Source organism: Helicoverpa zea, chromosome 22 (genome assembly GCF_022581195.2).
Source record: "Helicoverpa zea isolate HzStark_Cry1AcR chromosome 22, ilHelZeax1.1, whole genome shotgun sequence".
Taxonomy (NCBI): Eukaryota; Metazoa; Arthropoda; class Insecta; order Lepidoptera; family Noctuidae; genus Helicoverpa; species Helicoverpa zea.
This window is the reverse complement of record NC_061473.1, coordinates 8,806,991-8,826,841: the sequence shown is the minus strand read 5'-3', so window position 1 is coordinate 8,826,841 and position 19,851 is coordinate 8,806,991. Positions and strand designations below refer to the sequence as shown.

At 39.6% G+C, this 19,851-nt stretch overlaps 1 protein-coding gene across 1 annotated transcript in view; it reads left to right on the top strand.

Moving 5' to 3' along the window:
• The first annotated feature begins 6,157 nt into the window (after positions 1–6,157).
• The window catches only part of LOC124641142 (myrosinase 1-like), a 28,550-nt gene continuing 14,856 nt past the window's right edge, over positions 6,158–19,851 (top strand). Inside the window, exons 1-10 of the mRNA XM_047179133.1 lie at positions 6,158–6,249; positions 7,343–7,490; positions 8,086–8,252; positions 9,441–9,698; positions 10,178–10,266; positions 10,854–11,001; positions 11,496–11,659; positions 12,615–12,767; positions 13,304–13,392; positions 13,861–13,965. Coding sequence (XP_047035089.1) covers positions 7,459–7,490; positions 8,086–8,252; positions 9,441–9,698; positions 10,178–10,266; positions 10,854–11,001; positions 11,496–11,659; positions 12,615–12,767; positions 13,304–13,392; positions 13,861–13,965 — 1,205 coding nt within the window. The 5' untranslated portion in view covers positions 6,158–6,249; positions 7,343–7,458. The remainder of the gene's footprint in view (positions 6,250–7,342; positions 7,491–8,085; positions 8,253–9,440; positions 9,699–10,177; positions 10,267–10,853; positions 11,002–11,495; positions 11,660–12,614; positions 12,768–13,303; positions 13,393–13,860; positions 13,966–19,851) is intronic.

Here is a 19,851-nt window from a genome sequence, read left to right as displayed (position 1 = left end):
TGTATATCTATGGACCATCATCATCATTATATCACTCACTAGCCGATTTCCTGCGGTTTCACCCATGTCCCGTGGGAACTACTGCCCGTACCGGGATAAAATTTAGCTTATGTTACTCGGGAAGAGCGAAGCTTTCAACAGTGAAAAATTATCAATCAGTGTGCAGTTTTTCGTTCCATTAAAATATAACCTATTGCAAAAAAAATGGGCACCTTAAAAAAACTTAATTTTAAAGACTTTTGTTTTAATTGGTTTTTAGTGACTAGAATATATCATCAGCGCCAGACGCTAGTCCACATTTTTTTGCAAAAGACTTTATTATTAATGAAATAAAAAACTGTACACATTTTTTTTCTCTGAAGTGCCTTATTTTTTTGCTAGAGTGTGAGTATTAGCATATTACGAGCATTTATTATGCATGCTCCTAAATCATTTAGCTGTGTTAATTGCAGTCATTATCTCGGGTTATCTTTAATTAATGAACCTATTTGTGTAGGTAATTATCAAACGATGTTCGTTATTTGTAATCAAACCGTGATTTGTAAATTAATCTTTAGTTTAAAAGCAATGCATATTGTTTGTTCTTATTATAGTCTAGGTATCTTTTATTGTTACTCTTCGTACGTTATAAAATGTTACCTTAAAATTATTGTATGCCATTATGGCGGGTCATAGCTGTGTACAATTTTAAAAACCATGTAACTACTCACTGTTTACCTATGTAACTACCATAATAAAGAATTTTCGTATTTGTAAACCAATTAAGGGCCCATTCATTTGAACATCTTTGTCAGTCGTTAACGGGTAGTCAGAAGCCAGGAAGTCTGACAGCCAGTATTACCAATGGGTATTATCCCGGGTTTACTGGGAGGAGGTAAGATAAGTAGTTGCTCCATATAAAACACTGGTACTCAGCTGCATCCGGTTGGACTGGAACTGCTGGAAGCCGACCCCAACATAGTTGGGAAAAGTGTAGGCATAAGATGATATCTCGTGATATGAGTCAGCATTGATTCATTTATTGGTTTTATTAGAAGTGTTCTTGTTCTGTTATTGAATCCATCCAGTGTAATGTTTATATATTATTTTATAGTTATAACTTTTCCTTATATGGAAGAAGTAAATATTTATTTCATGTCATTTTTACCTCCTTCTAAAGTAAAATCCAGTTTCTTTTGTTTTTAAATTCGAAAGTATTTTTATTTTCAAAAATTTATAAGGGTCATTCTACATTTGTGAAGAAATCAAATCAAGTGTTAATAGAAAATTCTAGAGAAATAGATAATTCGTGAAGATATCTTAAATACTTGCATTACACCATGGGTGATTGTGTTGCCCGGGTAACTTGGTTGAGCAGGTCAGATAGGCAGTCGCTCCTTGTAAAATACTGGTATTCAGCTGCATCCGGTTAGATTGGACGCCGATCCCAAAATAGGTGGGAAAAGGCTAGGCAGATGATTACACTTCCAGTCAAAAAAATCTGCAACAATAAAAAAGTGCTCTTTCTAAAATTATTCAATTTTAATTGATCCTCGTTTATTATGCTATTCAGTAATGCAAATGCTAATGAAGCAAAAATGCAATTTACAAAAAAATCGGTCAAGTGCGTGCGCGCATGATGTGTTCCGTACCATTAGGCTGCCCGCCAACATCAGAGTTTTTGTAGTACTAGATACTAATCTTACTAATAATACTTGATAGTAATCGGCCCTATTTTTTCTAGGATTATTAGACTAGAATTTTTGTAGGACGTGTGTGTTACATATTGCTATCAGTGTGTTCTATTTTTATTAACAAGCTTATATTAGCTTCACTTGCAACTATCTATCCGTCAGTTAGCTCCATTAAAGTTAAAGCTTCATTAAATCTATTGCTGACACTTTTTATCTAGTTGACAAAGAATGACACTTTCTTTGTCAACTATTTATAAAGTGACAGCAATAGATTTAATGAAGCTTTAACTTTAATTAAATGGAGCTTTGTGCAACTGACGGTATGTATGTAAGAACCCTAAAAACATATAAGTAACTGTCTTATCTCTACTAACCATTTTGCTTTGATAAAGTTGACTGCGCACAAAAAACGCAAAATGTTTAGTATTTTTGGGTTATTTAGGTCAATGTTTAAATAAAAACGTAGGTATATGTAGACTTAAAACTCACGGCTCAATAAGAACTATAAAAAACATTTTACAAAAAAATAATACAATATTTGATATTGAAAACCGCATCAAAATCGGTTCTAAGTTTTCAGTCGATCTGATATTCATCTTCGTAATGGTTTATGAGCCTACATAAATTATCGGCTGACTAAAAGTTTGTATGTAGTGTGTAAAGATGTCTAAATTGTTAGCACAAGAACCTAATTAACCTTGTTACGAGGCTTCTATTTTGTTTTTCCTTCGTATTTATCAGTATTTTTACCTACTACTCATTTTTATGCCTATTATATAAGCATGCAGATACAAATATAAACTAGAGTCTCTACTATATTTCTATTGGGCTACAATAATTTCTTGCTACTGTGAGAGACTGTCGAGAGACTATGGTTTGAATATGTGATGATGATGAAGTATAGTGCACAAGCTTTTGCGCAGACACAGGTGCACTCACTATTCCTTCACTCTCATAGCCCGATGGAACGGCAATCCGACATCACCGGAGATAGATCAGGCGCAGGATCGACATTAACGTGCTCTCCGATGCACGGGTGTTTCAATCACCAACTTCCACGCTCCGGGCTATTTTGTGAAATTTTCAAAAACACACGAAGCGATTTCGGCCCGACCCAGGAATTAATACATTTACACTACCGAGTGACAGCGATGATGATCAATTATTCTTGAATAATAAGCAATTTTGATCCTTCAAAAAACAGCGCAGAAAGAAAGATACATAAAAATTTTAACTATATATTTTTTTTCTTTTTATTTTACAAGTTCAAGTATTTACGACTAATCGCACCATATGTAGCAGGCCTTATGAATCTGTTACCAAATATCCAAAAAATATGATGTAAATAGGGACTGACAGCTCTGTGTTTTTTTGTAATTTATAGTAAAGTAATTGATTGTTTAGGGTTCCACTAATCAGGTGCGAAATCCAAACCCTTAACAATTGTTAAATCGTCTGTCATTTTGTTTATCGAAAGAAAAACTAATGTTGAAGGAGTTCTTATATCTAATACAATATATAAGTTGTAATATTTAAAATATTGTATTTTAATTATTGTATTTTTGTAATATTTATATGTTACGTCATTCAGTACATAAATAAAATGCTATTTTCCCTTGAAAATTGATACAAAACATTTAACTGCATAATAAATATTTAGGCTGGCAGCATTACCTCGTTGAATCGCCACGCGGATCCTTTGTCCGAGGTAATAGCCAGCCTTCTGGTCACGATAGAAGCGTCAACTAGTCGCCTACACAGATCTCTAAATAGGATGTAGGCATTCGGACCATGACCCGAGGGTTTAAACCCCAAACGGTTCGAAAATATACTTGCCGAGACGGTCACTGTATTTCAGCCGCTTGATTACATAGCAGCACAATACGCAGAAATTACATGGTCTTCTTCTTTCGTGTCGATGACTACACTATGTCAGCCCAATATCGCCGCCACAGTGAGAGCACGGCCGGATGCGCTCATTAGGTCCTGCCGCGAGCAAGTTTCAGGGCACAGTGGACATGCGATTAAGTGGGACATGGTCTGCACGTATCTGATTCTCTGATCTGATTTTGTAACATTTTATCAATGACTAAAGAATTAGAATATATATTTTTTAAAGAAAAAAAAAATTTCCAGTCAATATATAATGAGGTACCTAATTAATCAGAGTCCTCCTCCTCCGAGCCTTTTCCCAAACTATGTTGGGGTCGGCTTCCAGTCTAACCGGATTCAGCTGAGTACCAGTGCTTTACAAGATGCGACTGCCTATCTGACCTCCTCAACCCAGTTACCCGGGCAACCCGATACCCCTTGGTTAGACTGGTGTCAGACTTACTGGCTTCTGACTACCCGTAACGACTGCTAAGGATGTTCAATGGCAGCCGGGACCTACAGTTTAACGTGCCATCCGAAACACAGTCATTGGTGTCTAAGATATACTTAGAAAGTACATACAAACTTAGAAAAGTTGCATTGGTACTTGCCTGACCTGGAATCGAACCCGCGCCCTCATACTCGAGAGGTTGGTTATTTGCCTACTAGGCCACCACGACTAATTAATCAGAGTCTTAGGTTACAAATTGAAAAGTCCGACCAAATAGCTTCTTAGTGATTTATTTTTCTATTAATAAGTGGCGTCTAAATGATTTATTTTTCTAGCAATAAGTAGAACCTCTTGCGTTATCGCAAATCGCGCTTGGCAATTTTTCTTGTATATAAAGTTACCCGATCAATTACAGTAGCATTCGCGCCAAAAATGCTGTCGATACCGTTTCTTTGCCTGTGGTAAGTACCGACATTTTAATATATAATAAACTAACAGTTTTTCACAATCATAAAATAAATGTATATTTACATGAAAAGTTTGCGTAAATGAAAATATATGCATATTCTTGAGCGTGTAAAAAAAATAGGTTAACATATTTCACTAGTTATTATTTTAAACGTTACATAATCTGTGTCATTAATAGTTTCTTCACCAAATTTTAATTAAAGCAAAAGAATAATTAAGAAATAAAATGATAGTTGATTGTCTGTCAGGATATTATACATTTATAGCAAAACTAAAATCAAACTCATTCATATTTTTGACATAAAGTGAAAGTAAGTAAAGTGTTTGTAAAGGCCTAAATGAAATAAATGATTTGACTTTAACTTTGCCTCAGCCTTTCCCGTGCAAGCTAAAAAGTGTTTGTAGAAATCTTTTTTTGTAGTTTTTTTTATTTTTTTTTTAGGAATAGGTATAATTATTAAGGTTTTACCCTATGCGTATCTAGAACTTTCAAAAGTTTCCTCGATTTCTAAGATTTCCATCAAAAACTCTTTTGGGAAGTATAAAAAATTACATATATGTAAATGATTGAATAGATTCAAGGCACGTTATATATGTGTATCTGTATATCTTTTTATAGTCCGTAATGTGTACCCAAACATACGTGACTCATACCCTGATTTATTACTCCTAATTTCTTAATTAAGCAAAAAACTGCAAGATTAAAATCATAACAAATAAGGTAATAAATTACAACGGTCGGTATTTCGCTCTAATTTCCGTTTAATTACGTATGTAATGTACTGAAAAAAATTAATTGAAAGTAAATTCAAGGATAAACTAGTGCATGCAATACCTAATGTTTTATTATTGTGAAGACATTTATTCATTTTTATTACTCGCTATTTATCATAAGCTAGCAGAGTGCCTAGTGCGAGTTTTTCAAGTTAACTTTTTCGATGCGAAGATTATCATACCATTGAATCACGTAGCACTTATCTTAGAATCGGTACTTGGTCGTATTACACTCGAGCGCACTTTTGCGAGTGTAAACATTATTAACCGGCAAAATGAATGAAGATGTCATATCTAAATCATGTGATGTAACATACGACTCTTTAATTCAATAGACTTATAATTACGTATCGAGTTGCGAACGCTCACAAAACTCGGAATCAGCACTCTGTTTTCAGCTCTCGTCGTTCCCGGTAAAAAAATAATTTATGTTGTTTGTACAATTTACAAACAAAATATTAATAATGTTTCCTTTATGTTATGTTGATAAAGATTACCTCTAATAGATTTAAAACTCTAAGGCTCAAGTTCACTGACAACATTAAAATAATTTTACATTCAGTTTGCATTGCAAATTGCAAATTGAATGTAAAAATTCGTAATAAACATTAAAAAAAAAAAAACTGAAAATCCGCATCCTGCAGACTAGACAGTTGGCCGACAGTTGACCCCGAATTTAGCAAAAAAACTTTTTTTTAAAATCTTGATTAAAATCATCATATAGGTACTGATTTATGGCACGGGCCCAAACAAACTATCGGTCGACTAAAAGTAAACCATGTTTGGGCTTTTTATTCTTACATAAAACCATTGATTTCCAAATCGAGGTGACATATAGACAAGATGTAGGTTCGCTTGTGTTATAGGCTGAAGATGTTTCATATATTCTCCCTCATCATCACAGGTCCTCATTCAGTCTGTCAAGTGGATATGACCTGCAGTTTCCACCCTGGTTCAAGTTCGGTGCAGCCACATCAGCCTATCAGACAGAAGGAGCCTGGAATGTAAGTGGTACGTAGTGGTATCTAAGCTATTTTGCTTCGTAATTCTCTTGGAGGAGACCTGGACTATAAAGTCTGAAATCACCAACCCGCATTGAGCAAGCGTGGTGATTAACGCTCAATCTTTCTCCGTGTGAGAGGAGGCCGCAGCCCAGCAGTGGGACGATAAAAAGGCTGTAACAATTATCTTGGATACAAATCACTAGCGAAGATGTCATAACGCAAAATCTACTAAGAAAGTAGCGCGCCAAAATGCGTGTGTTCGGGGGACGAGGAACATTACTAACTCCATCCTTACATGCCTTCTATGGAACCCGACTATTATTTCTAAAATAAAATCACCAATCAATCAAGACCAATCGAAAGATTGGTTTTGATTTGACAAGGGAACCGAAAGCCTCGGTAGTTCTGGCGTAAAGGCGCCTGACCTATCTTCTTTAGTCCATCTCCGCTATGTTTCCTTCCTCCGTGGCAAATTTACTGTGTATAGGGTATGTGTATAGGATAGCTGGTATTGACAAATCATTTAACGGGCTAACCGACCGTGTGTGAAAAGGTGTCCCGACATTATTTATTTATTTATACATATGAGGGAACCATAAACGGCTAACTATAAGCCTGTTTCGATGAAACTTGTAGCATAAACCGGCAAAGTTATTTGACCTGGGGCCCGATTCTCCTAATTTTACTTAAGCAACATACGATTCACATTCGACTGCGATCCAATCCCGACTCGATTACGATTGAAGCGTATGTGGCATTCCGCTATTTGTTCTTTGACGTTTTTATCCTTTTCTGTCATTCAATAATGAACCATTTTGTCTGTAAATGATTTACGATTGCAATATGATTGTAGAGCAAACTACTGTATAGACAAAAATCACCAAAATAGCAGACCAATCGCGAACCAATCGAATGTCGTTGGAATACGATTGGTCTTATATTAGTAGCAGAATGCACGATATGGTAAAAACTGCTATTGCGATCATATTGCGATTCGATTTCTATTTAATTTTGACATTATTAACTTAGGAGAATCGGGGCCCTGAGCTCTTAGCTGAATTAATTTCATATTTAAACGAATTGTAACGCTATTTTCCCAGATAAAGGAGAGGGCAAATGGGACCGCTTGACGCACAAATACCCAGAAGTTATTTCGGATCGCAGTAACGGAGATGATGCCACTAACTCCTACTATCTATGGAAAAGGGACATCGAAATGGTGGAAGAATTGGGCTTGCATTTTTACCGGTAAGGCGAAAATATTACAATCTATCTTATGGACTGCACCCTCCTCCAGAGATTTGAAAACGAGTTAAAACTGCTTTTAACCTGATCTAACTGACTTTTATTATAGTGCACAAGCATTTGTGCAGAACCGCTTTATAGTTAAACTAGCTTCCGCCCGCGACTTCGTCCGCGTCGAGTTCGGTTATATCGCGTTTCCAAGAGAACTCATCAAAAGTCCGGGATAAAAACTATCCTATGTTCTTTCTCAAGGTCAACTCTATCTCTGTACCAAATTTTATTAAAATCAGTCCAGTGGTTTAGACGTGAAAGCGTAACAGACAGACAGACAGAGCTACTTTCGCATTTATAATATTAGTAGTATAAATAGTAGGGATAAGTTTTATAGATACGTACACTTTTACTTAAATATATGTTTAGTAGAAAAAAAGACTCATTTATGACAAAATACGTTTACGTTAAAATCGATTTTATGGTCTTACGTCGGATAAAAAAAGTATTTTTTTACTAATGATGCCAGTATGTTCTGACACTGATTCTGAACCAGACATATTTTTGGGCACTGTTTAAATAATGATCCTGTATGCTATATTTTCAGATTCTCCATAAACTGGCCCCGTGTTCTTCCCACTGGTTTTGCGAACAACATCAGTGAGGATGGAAAGAACCATTACGATAACATGATCAATGGTCTTCTGGCGAAGGGCATTGAGCCCATTGTCAGCATGTACCATTGGGAAATGCCACAACTGCTGCGAGATCTTGGTAAGATATTGAGGCCCAGTTTCAAAGACATAATAACAATAACAAAACAATAAACAATAATGTCGGGACACCTTTTCACACACGGTCGGTTAGCCCCATGGTAAGTTATTAATTAACTTGTGTTATGGGTGCCAATGGCTGATAAAAAGGTGAAGGAAAACATCTTGAGGAAACCTGGACTATAAAGTCTGAAATCACCAACCCGCATTGAGCAAGCGTGGTGATTAATGCTCAATCCTTCTCCATGTGAGAGGAGGCCGCAGCCCAGCAGTGGGACGATAAAAAGGCTGTAACAGTAACAGTAACAGTATGGGTGCTAACACAACTGATAAACTACATATAGCTACATATATACATATTTATAAATACATATTGTAACACCCAGACTACGACCAACAAGCATGCTCATCACACAAACGTCGATCGAACCGGGAATCGAACCCGGGACCTCAGATTCGGCGGTCCGGCTTGGTGACCTTTGCGCCACAGAGGTCGTCAATAAATCATCCATGTTCCTTTAGACTTACTTAGCAAATTAAGAAAACTTGGTGTCGGTGAGCTTGGACTTTGTTCTTAATATAAGTATATACTAATATTGTAAAGCTGGAAAGTTCAGTAATTTACTAAACGAGCTAATCTCAGTAACTACAGGACCCGTGTACAGGACCAATTTGGCAAATTATTTCAGTATCAGATAGATAGCATAGCCAATATGTGTTGAGGAAAGCTATGGGCTTCTTTTATCCCGTGCCTGCAGTAGTTCCCACGGGATATGGATAAAAGCACTTCTGGAGGCTAGTTTATCTTTATGGTCTCATAGGCTAGCTATACATACAAAGATAGTGTACATGTATTATTAATTACACACACAGCATAGATCACCCTTATTCACGAAATCACCAATCAAAAATTCAGTCTAGGCACTTAACCTGCTTTTACACACAGGAGTACATTTACAGGAGTGAAGTATTAAATAGCCTACTCTCACTCACCTACTCTCACTCACCTACTCTCACTCACCTAATCTCTGTTGCCTAAAAAGTGCCTAAAAATCCTTGATTGTTCTTCTCGAAAAAAAAAATGGAAAGTACCTATCTTATCATAGTCTTTTTAGCATTCATTAGATCAGTACCTGATTTCCATCTTTCTAAGAGACCATGCTACTGATCACCAAACCTCAAATTCCAGGGGGTTGGGCCAACCCAAAGAGTCCTGACTGGTTTGCGGACTACGCAAGGGTTTTATACAATCTCTACGGAGACCGTGTGAAGACCTGGATCACAATCAACGAGCCTGTATCTGAATGTGACTTCTATTACGGCAGGGGTATCCTGGAACCACAGTTGGACTACTATATTGCTCCTTACTTGTGTAATAAGAATATTCTTCTCGCCCATGCTAAGGCCTGGAGAATATATGATGAGGAGTTCAGGTATAGGCATAATGGTATGTGTTTTCTAAATTTTTATTTTTGTTTGTTTGGGTTTGGTTGTGCACAAGACACTTTTGGTAGCACAACTACATTATTTTCTGGTGACATCTTGGATACTAATATTATAAAGAGAAAAATATGTGTTTTTGTGTTTGTTTGTAATGGATAAACTCAAAAAATACTGAACCGATTTAAAAAAAATATTTCACTGTGTAGCTTACACAGTTCCTGAGTAACATAGACTATATTTTATCCCGTTCGTGGTTCCCATGGGATGTGGGCGAAACCGCGGGAAGATGTAGGCTGTATTTTATCAAGTTACGGGAAGTTGTCCTGGGACGCGGGTGAAACCGTGAGACAGAGAAATTTTCGTGTGCAAAGTTACTATTTCCTAAAGCAAGTAAATCAGAAAAAACATACAAGTGTGCAAACCGGCGTAATTTGCCTGAAGATATATTTTTGTAATCTTTAAAAAATCCTTGTTTAATTTCAGGTAAAGTATCAATCGCAAACAACTTAATGTGGATAATGCCATACTCTGAAAAAGACGAGCATTTAGCAGAAATGGCTAGGCAATTTAACGTAAGTGCTTACTGAACCATTTCTAGTAATAGGACAATAGTTTAGGGTCCCACCAAAATCTGAAAGAATTAGTAAAACTTACAATATTTTGGTGTTTGGGTATTTTGGGAATATAGCCGGGACCTATGGTTTAACTTGGCCTCCCAAACACAGTAATTGGTGTCCAAGATATACTTATTAAGTACATTTAGAAAAGTTGCCTGGAATCGGACCGACATGCTCATACGTGAGAAGTTGCTAGGACTTCTCCCTACACATAACTAAATAAATAAATAAATAATAAAAAAAATAGCAAAAGAAGTCCACTACTAACTTTCTTTTTAAAAGTTAACTATAAGGCCCGATTTTAAATAATTAAGGAATGTGCTGGAGTGGAGACCACGGACTAGCAAGCGCAGCGTAAGACGTCCACCAACGAGGTGGACAGACGACCTTATAAAGGTCGCCGGAAGACGATGGATGCAGGTCGCTTCCAACCGGTATCTGTGGAGATCTAAGGGGGAGGCCTATGTCCAGCAGTGGACGTCCTATGGCTGAGATGATGATGATGAAGGAATGTGCAATTCACGAAAGCCTGTTTATTTCAGACTGGCCGTTATGCTCACGCAATATTTTCGAAGGAAGGTGGATGGCCACCCTACGTAGAAGAGATTATAGCAGAAAGGAGCAGAGAACTAGGTTTTAATGAATCCAGGCTGCCAGCCTTCACAAGACATGAAAAAGAATTCATTAGAGGTAAGATTTTGTTAATAACAAATTAAGACTACAATAAAATATCTACATACCTTATTTTTGTTTGAAGTTCCAGTCCTTCTCACGATGATAATATCGTCCTAGCCGATTATCGACTACGGCGGTTGTTCTCATATAAGGAGATAAGGAGGTCAGCTAACTGTGCAGGACATATTATAGTGCGTTCCTAAGCAAAGTCTTTTTTTTATTTTAATTTCAAATAGGCCTATGAAAGCTCTTTCGAAACGTCAAACTAGTTACACCGTTCTAAAGAATCATTCTTATGGAGAAGAACCGGCAAAAAACTCCATAGACACTCTTTTCAAAAGAATAATTATTCAATTATTTACAAGCTATTCCTGAGAAACTTATATAATGCAAATGGAGCTAACAATTACCAAACAATTTTAGTGCAAAGAGCACAGAAAATACAATTCGAGAAATATTGCATACCAAGTTCTTTACAGATAGTACATGCCTTTCTTTTATCTATCCAGGAACTTATGACTTCTTCGCCTTAAACTACTATACGACGAAGTTAGCGAGACCACCCATGCCTTGGGACAGTGGAGAGAAGACCTTCGTGAATTACGTCTTTGACCTGGAGGCCGCGTTAGACGTTGATCCTCACTGGCAATTTAGTGAAAACCCCAGTTTGCCGGTAAGACTGGATACATTTTTAGTTTATATTTTGGAAAAAAAATGTCTTTCTCGCTTATGCTACATCCCCTCTAATTTTCAGCTTATTCGGACCTTTTTTATCGATGGCAAAAATCATCATAAATTCCGCTGTGGGTTAGCAGCGGTAAGGGAGGGTCAGAACTTTACTGACTAGAAATCCATTGTGTTTTATGTACCGGGGCCGCGGTAACTCTTTCGAACAATCCCGCAGTACCCCGGCGGGTAACTTATTCAGACCTGACGTACACGCGTGATGGCCTGAACAAGGGATAATATAGGTTTTTTTTTTTATTTATATAAAGGTTTTTGTAAGCTGGGAATACGAAACTTGTGGCAAACTATGTGTCCTTGTGTGAGTCCACCGTGTTGGAGCACAAAGGTTCCATTTTCATAGGACATTTAAAAATGTTTTTTATTTTGTGAGTAGACATAAGAAATATTTGTGTGCGTCACATTAATCCTGCCTTCAAACTTTAATATAAATACAGTCCATGATTTTGTAAGGTTCATGAAAGACGCACGCAAACATCCTGACAGGGTTAAAAGATTGTGATTCTAATTATTAGTCAATATTTTAGACTGACAAAAAATATTGGACACGTATTTTTTATTTTAACAAAACATTATAACGCAACAAAGATTGTGAGTGGGGGCTCGTGACCTCACGTCTATGTATTTGTAGAACTTGTTGTACGTAACAAAAATTCAATCGTGCAGTATCTTCGTTGTTATTTATTTGTGAAAAAAAATGAAAAAACTCAAGTCCAATATTTTAGGGTCGTCTAAAAGTCGGATTAATTACTTTTTTTGTTATTTAATACGTCATGCACATTTTGACTTAGCGCCTTAGGCGTTTTCTCCCATTTCGGCCATGATACGAGTTACGACCACCGAAGGTCCCAGAATTCTTCTCACTCATAAACTTGGATGTTCAGGTGTATCCAGAAGGTCTTCGACGGCTACTGCACTGGCTGCGCCTACAGTATGGTGACTTGGAATTCTTCATCACAGAGAACGGGTACGGCTCTCGAGGGTCCAATCTCAATGATAATGGACGGGTTTCATTCATCAGACGCCATTTAGAGCAGGTAATGTATATAAGGTGCTTTATTATTACCTGCCAGGACTTGAATGGAGGGTAGTATTGCGTTTCTTATTGTGCACCTTATATGTATAAAACCAGAAGACTCGATCTATAGCAATATTATAAAACGGAAAAATTTGCATTTTTGTTTCCTTGTAATCCAAACTCAAAAACTAATGGACCTTATCAAAAACTATTGGACAGCTACACTCGTATGTATACATAATCAATTTTAAAATCCAGGTTCCCTCAATAGTAATAATAAGACCCAAGCCTTCAGCTTGATACTTACTCTAAGGGTCTACCCACATTTATCTACGCGTAATCGGCTTAAGCCGAGCTCTTAGCGACGCATCGTCCGAGCCGAGCCGATGCGAATGGTATAGTAAAACCTTTATTACGTAGACAAAGGCTTTTTTGACCGGCGTTAGCCGATTCCACGTCGATAAATGTGGTGACACCCTTAGTTCCCGGGTTGTCGGAGGATATAATTGTTGGTTTGCATTTCAGAAATTATTCTAACCTTCTCGTTACTTCTAGATCTCGCTGGCAATACAGGATGGGATTAACGTGAGCGCATACACCTACTGGTCCCTCATGGATAACTTCGAATGGAGTGACGGTTATCAGTAAGTCTTCTTATCGAGTGAGCTGCAGGTTTATTCCCGAACGAGGCCTTAGTGTCAGAGTTTTTTCAAATCCGCCTGATGGCCTCTGAGGTGGAATAAGTGAACATAAAAATACACTTTATTTCGGTGTTTATATTATATATTATATCAGGGTGTGCGGAGGAGTGACCGGATTCTGAGCGCCTTTATCGGTGGAATGAATAGACAAATTCTGTACACAATTTCTCAGAAATCGGTTATTAGGCTACCTGATATTCAGGCCCATTTTCCCCGACAGCATAAACATCCGTTATTCTTAAAATTTAAAAAAAAAAAACGTGAAAATCCTTAGTACAGTCAACTTCAGGTCAGTGTTAACAGTTTTATAGGAAAATCGTAATTATTACTATTGAGTTATGGTGCGTGACAGTAACCACTGACGTGCAGTCTACGTTACCTCAAAGATGATAATTCTACTTATGTTTTCAGGATGAAGTTTGGTCTATACGAGGTAGACTTTTCTGATCATCTGAGAAAGCGCATGCCGCGCAAATCAGCGATCTATTTCGCCAACATCATCAAACGACACTCATTGTACGTTCCTCTGCCGTAAGAAACGATTACAATAACATAATAACGTATATAATGCTGTAAATTTTGTAAAAATAATTACAGATGTGTACCTGCAAGTAAATAAAAACGAAGAAAGTATTATGCTTTTATTTATTTATGTATTTATTTAAACTAATCCTAAGCACACACTGCAAACTATTTAGTCGACCTTAGTCGAATTCAATGAAGGATTTTAGACGGTTTCATACCGAACAAATACCTAATTGTTGTTACGTGTGTACTTCCATTCATCTTCATACTGGTATATGAGCAAAAATCAACTATCGGCCGATTAAATCTTGTAGTGTGCGCGCGCTCTTAAGGTGGTGCTGAGATACGCATGGTAGGGGCAAAGGTAAAATAACTAAAATATTTCATTACTTATTTATTTAATACACTTGGAAGACTTTATATAGCTTTATAAGTTTATATATGCTTACTGCTATTACTTAACTATACTAACAACAGGCCCAGGATACAACGGGAAAACGGCTAGTAATATTTTATGTGGATATTTTAAGAATGACCGGAGCAACGGTTTTGAGGAGTCAGATACGATGGGTGCCTCGGAGATTTAAGGAGTAGTGAGTAAAAGGTCGTTGGGTCATTCTTTAAGGGTCATGGGCTGTCATTGAACATCCTTAATCGTCAGAAGCCCGTAAGTCTGACACCAGTCTAACCAGGGTATTGGGTTGCCCGGGTCACTGGATTGAGGAGGTCAGATAGGCTGTCACTTCTTGTTAACCACTGGTACTTAGCCGCATCCGGTTAGACTGATAGCCGACCCCAACATAGTTGGGAAAAAGGCTCGGGAGATAATGAGAGAGTAATGGGTCGTTGAAGCACGGAGCGCTCTTCTCACACGAATTTCAATTGCTCCCTGTACTCAGAAACATGTTCGTATTTCCGCAGGTTGAAGACAAATCTTATGCATTTGTTGATAAGTCGATCACGTTTGTTGAGCAAGTCCGCATTGCAACTGTAGTAGCACACGTCACCATAGTCCATTATAGGGAATATTAGGGTCTGCTGTGTTTCGGAGGGCACGTTAAACTGTAGGCCCCGGCTGTAATTGAACATCTTTGGTAGTCTTTACGGGTAGTCAGAACCCAGTATGTCTGACAACCAATCTCAGTCAGTCTCATCAACTTTCTTAATCATCATCTCCTGAGCCTTTTCCCAACTTCATTGGGGTCGGCTTCCAGTCTAACCTGATACAGCTTAGTACCAGTGTTTACATGGAGCGATAATTTACCTACATGTGTAATATCTAATTATATAGAACACCTAAGCTAAGTGCACGGTTTAATTACAGGTATTATTATTTTAATCACGTTGGTAATAATTATTCATTAGGTATACTGATAAGAATGCAAAAGTGGATTAGGTATGAGATAAATCTGAAATCTTATCTAGAAATGTTTTAATAGACATTTGTTTTGTTTGTTCAAAATTGTTGGAATAGAGTTTAGTTCGCTTTCATCATCCTCCGAGCCTTTTCCCAAACTAGGGCATGCAATACCGGTTTACCGGTATCGGTTTTACCGGTAAAACCGCCCATTTTCGAGATTTTTTATTTACCGGTAAAAATAATATGTAACCGGTAATTTACCGGTTTTTACGTTTTTGTGATAAAATATAGCAATTGTTCATTTAACGTCAAATTTTCAGTATGTAGCCTGAACATAATGTTATATTGCATACATTACATATTGTAAGAGTGTTAAAGTTGCTGTTTTTTATGAAAGTAAACTTATGTGTCTCCTTAACTATCTCTAGGTTAGATACAAATCTTCATTCTCATCTTAATTTATAATATCTAAACAAATTTTATTCATTCGGTTATTCTGATTTTCCTCATAGCTGTTAGCTTATATTAGGTAAAAATGTAGCTTATGCTTATTTTACCTACTCTATGACCTCACTGAGCAAGGGCTTTTACTTCACCACCATGCGTACAGCTCTGAGGACACGGTGAGCACACAGTCTTGGTGTACACTGCCTGGGAAGGGTACCGTCGTCGTCGAGCCAATAGGCAGCGGCGACATTTCGCGTCCGGTCCTGGTTCAGGCCATGGTCCTGAGTGAATGGGAAGCCGTCGCCTCCTTCTGTGAAGCAGTCATACTCGAGAAGGAGCCTGCGGAGCGACTGCGAGATCGCACCTCTCATTCCAGCCGAGTGTCGAGAGACGACTCCCGGCCACCGTAGGCGTCGTTCTGTTGGCGGTGAGTTCGGGTAGCTCATCGTTCCTCCGTCCGCATAGACAACTGACCCGTGTTGGCGGCGCGTTGTTCCACGCGTAGGGCCAAGGCCTGCCGGGGCTGCGGGATTGTTCGAAAGAGTTACCGCAACCCTAGTCCATAAAATGCCTACGATTTACCATAAAAAAGAGCTTTCACTTCAATGAAAAAAAATTTTTTTTTTCACGGTAATTCTTAGCATTTATCCCCTCTTGTGAAGGGGTGTCCGCTTTCCGTATCTTCTTCTTCTTCCACTTCACTCTATCCAGGACATCTTCCTCTTCGAGTTCGTAGATTTTCATTTCATTCATTACGACACTCAACCACCACAGTTTCGGCCTGCCTCTGCGCCTTTGACCGGGTTTATCGAGATTGAGTACATAACATTGGCGATGTATTCAGGTGGTCTCCTTTTCAGATGTCCGTACCATCGCAGCCGTTTCTCTTGCATTTTGTCGGCGACATCGCATACGGATGGTACTGCCATGTTTTCTTTTTACGGCCCACGTCACAAAAAATGTTTACCACCTTTTTTTTTTTTAACGACGTCAAAAATCATCAAATGACCCCTCATGCTGTGGGTTGCATGCGCGCCGTCGACACGGGTCTGTCGTCTAAGCAAACAGAGGGACGATGAGCCACCCGAACTCACCGCCCACAGACCCACGCCTACGGTGGCCGGGAGTCATCTCCGGGAGACACCCGGCGCCCATGGTGTCTACCTGGTCCAGCGCGGCGGCCGGGATGAGAGGTGCGAAATCTCTGGCGTTCCGCCTCCTCCTTCTCGAGCATGACCGCTTCGCAGAAGGAGGCGAAGGCATCCCATTCCCTCTCGCCCCGGACCATGGCCTGAACCAGGGCCGGACGCGAGAGGTCGCCACCGCCCAAAGCCTCGACGAGGACCCGGCGGTGCCCTTCCCACGCAGGGCACTCCTGGACTGTGCGGTCCACCGTGTCCTCGGGGCTGTCCGCACAGTGGTGACACCCGGGCGCCTCCTCACGACCGATTCGATGCAGGTACCTCCCGAAACAACCGTGTCCGGTGAGGACCTGCGTCATGCGATACGTGAGGGCGTCGTGACTCCTCCCGAGCCACTCCTCAAAGAGGGGACTTACCGCCACTATGGTGGCGTGCCCTGCACTGGGTTGCGACAGTCGCTCCCTCCAGGCCACCATGAGATCGCGCCGGAGCTCTGCCCGCTGCGCGACAACTTGCCGCGGCAACGGGGTTTCCCCCCGGCGCTGAGCCTCCTCGCGCCAGTCGTACAGGCGCAAGAAGACTCTCGCCTCCAGATCCCACGGTGGCAGTCCGGCTAGTAGGCCAGCTGCTTCGCGGGAGATCGTGCGGTACCCCCGGATTAGCCTGATGGCTATCACTCTTTGGGGCACGTTCAGGTAGTGTACGGCCCGCTTCCGTACCGAACGTGTTCATACCGGGGCCCCGTAAAGGGCCATGGACCGCAAGACTCCCGAAATGTTTACCACCTTATATCTTGTATTTTTATTTATTTTTTGCTTTTAAACTACCCAATCTTATTGTTATAATTATACCTTGTATTTTTATTTATTTTTTGCTTTTAAACTACCCAATCTTATTGTTATAATATCACATTAAAAAAAATACAAAAATTACCGTTTTACCGTTATTAATATTTTTATTACCGAATTTTTACCGGTAATTTTTATTTTACCGAAATTGCATGCCCTATCCCAAACTTTGTTGGGGTCGGCTTCCAGTCTAACCGGATTCAGCTGAGTACCAGTGCTTTACAAGAAGCGACTGCCTATCTGACCTCCTCAACCCAGTTACCCGGGCAACCCGATACCCCTTGGTTAGACTGGTGTCAGACTTACTGGCTTCTGACTACCCGTAACGACTGCCAAGGATGTTCAATGACAGCCGGGACCTACAGTTTAACGTGCCATCCGAAACACAGTCATTGGTGTCTAAGATATACTTAGAAAGTACATACAAACTTAGAAAAGTTGCATTGGTACTTGCCTGACCTGGAATCGAACCCGCGCCCTCATACTCGAGAGGTTGGTTCTTTGCCCACTAGGCCACCACGACTTAAGTTTAGTTCGCTTTAGTATATATATATCCAAGGAGTGCCAGGTGCTATCTACGACATCGTTCTCGGATGAACGATGTCGTAGATAGAGCGAAGTGGAGAAGATAAGTTAGGAAAGCTGACGCCACCACCATATGGGATAAGTAGCTGGAAAGAGAGAAAGTATGTATCCAATTTAGGTCTTCTTCTTCTTATCGAGTGAGTTTAATCACTTAGCAAGCCCTGGTGTCAGAGTTTTCTCAAATCCGCCTGACGGCCTCTGACGTGGCATTGTAACAACGACTGCTACTGGGTAGCATTCGGGGACGCCGGCTTTACGTGTCGTCCAGGCACGGGGGTGTAACTCCGCCAACTTCCAGGCTCCGGGCTAATTTGTGAGTTTCTAAAACCCACAATGCCCGAGCCCAAATTTCGGCCGCCCCGGGAATCGAACCCTGAATCGAAAATTACAGGAGTACATAAGGAAGTTTGTAGATTAGAGAAGATAAGGGATTACATTATAGGAGTACATAAGGGGATTAGCTACACAAGGGGTGTACATAAGGTGAGTACATCAGGGAGAACATAAGGAAGTACGTAAGAGAAGTGTCCAACCGGTTATTTATCTACCTAAATACAGTTTTTTTACATTGCTTCCAATAATGTGAACCAGGTCTATTTCCAGAAGAAGACTGAGTTGTACTGTTCCCATTTCTCCTTCCTCAAAAATGGGTCTATCACTTGTGTGACAAGAATTTTACCAATAACTGCAACATTTCTTTGTTTCACATGTCCACACAATCTTTGATGCCTGTCAGAGATTACTTACCGTGTACAAACAAACTCTTCTTTTATGTATTATCGTCTTAGACAACTTAATCAACTGGAAAAGTAGTTGCCGTGGTTTTCCCTCTGCCAAAGAGAACAAGAACGCAAATCATACTTTTATACAGTGTGTACCATGTTTTCAATTTTCTCGGTTGCTTGCATAACTATGTGATCGAAAATATTTATAACAGTGAGCTATCTATTGCTTGTCCATGGTTGGGTGACCATCTTTTCATAACGAGTCCTAACGAGACATTCGGGTTCCTTGTCAAATCAAAAGTAACCTGTCAATGATTGGTCTTAATTGATGATTAGTGAGTTTATTTTCCGGGTTCCATAGAAAGCGTGTAAGGGCGGAGCTAGTAACGTCGCTCGTCCCCCGAATACGTTATGACATAATGAACAGAACTACTAGCCTCCGCTAGACTGTTCTCCATGATTTGTGCTTGTACCGTATCCGGTTGTTCATATACTCTAAGCGTACAGATAAAGCTGTAAAGAACATTATTACGAATACATTATGCAGTATTGAGTAGTGGTGACATGGTAGAGGTGACACAGTGGCGTAGCGTGGGGGGGGCAAGGGGGGCAAATTCCCCGGGCGGCAGCTTTTAGGGGGCGGCAAAATTTACCCAATTAAAAAAAAAAATGTTCGCAACTAGTATCTGCGCCGCTCAGGCCCGCCGTAATGCGTGCATGGCGTGCACCGCACGCGGGCGGCACGTCCTAGGGGGCGGCAAATCGAGCGA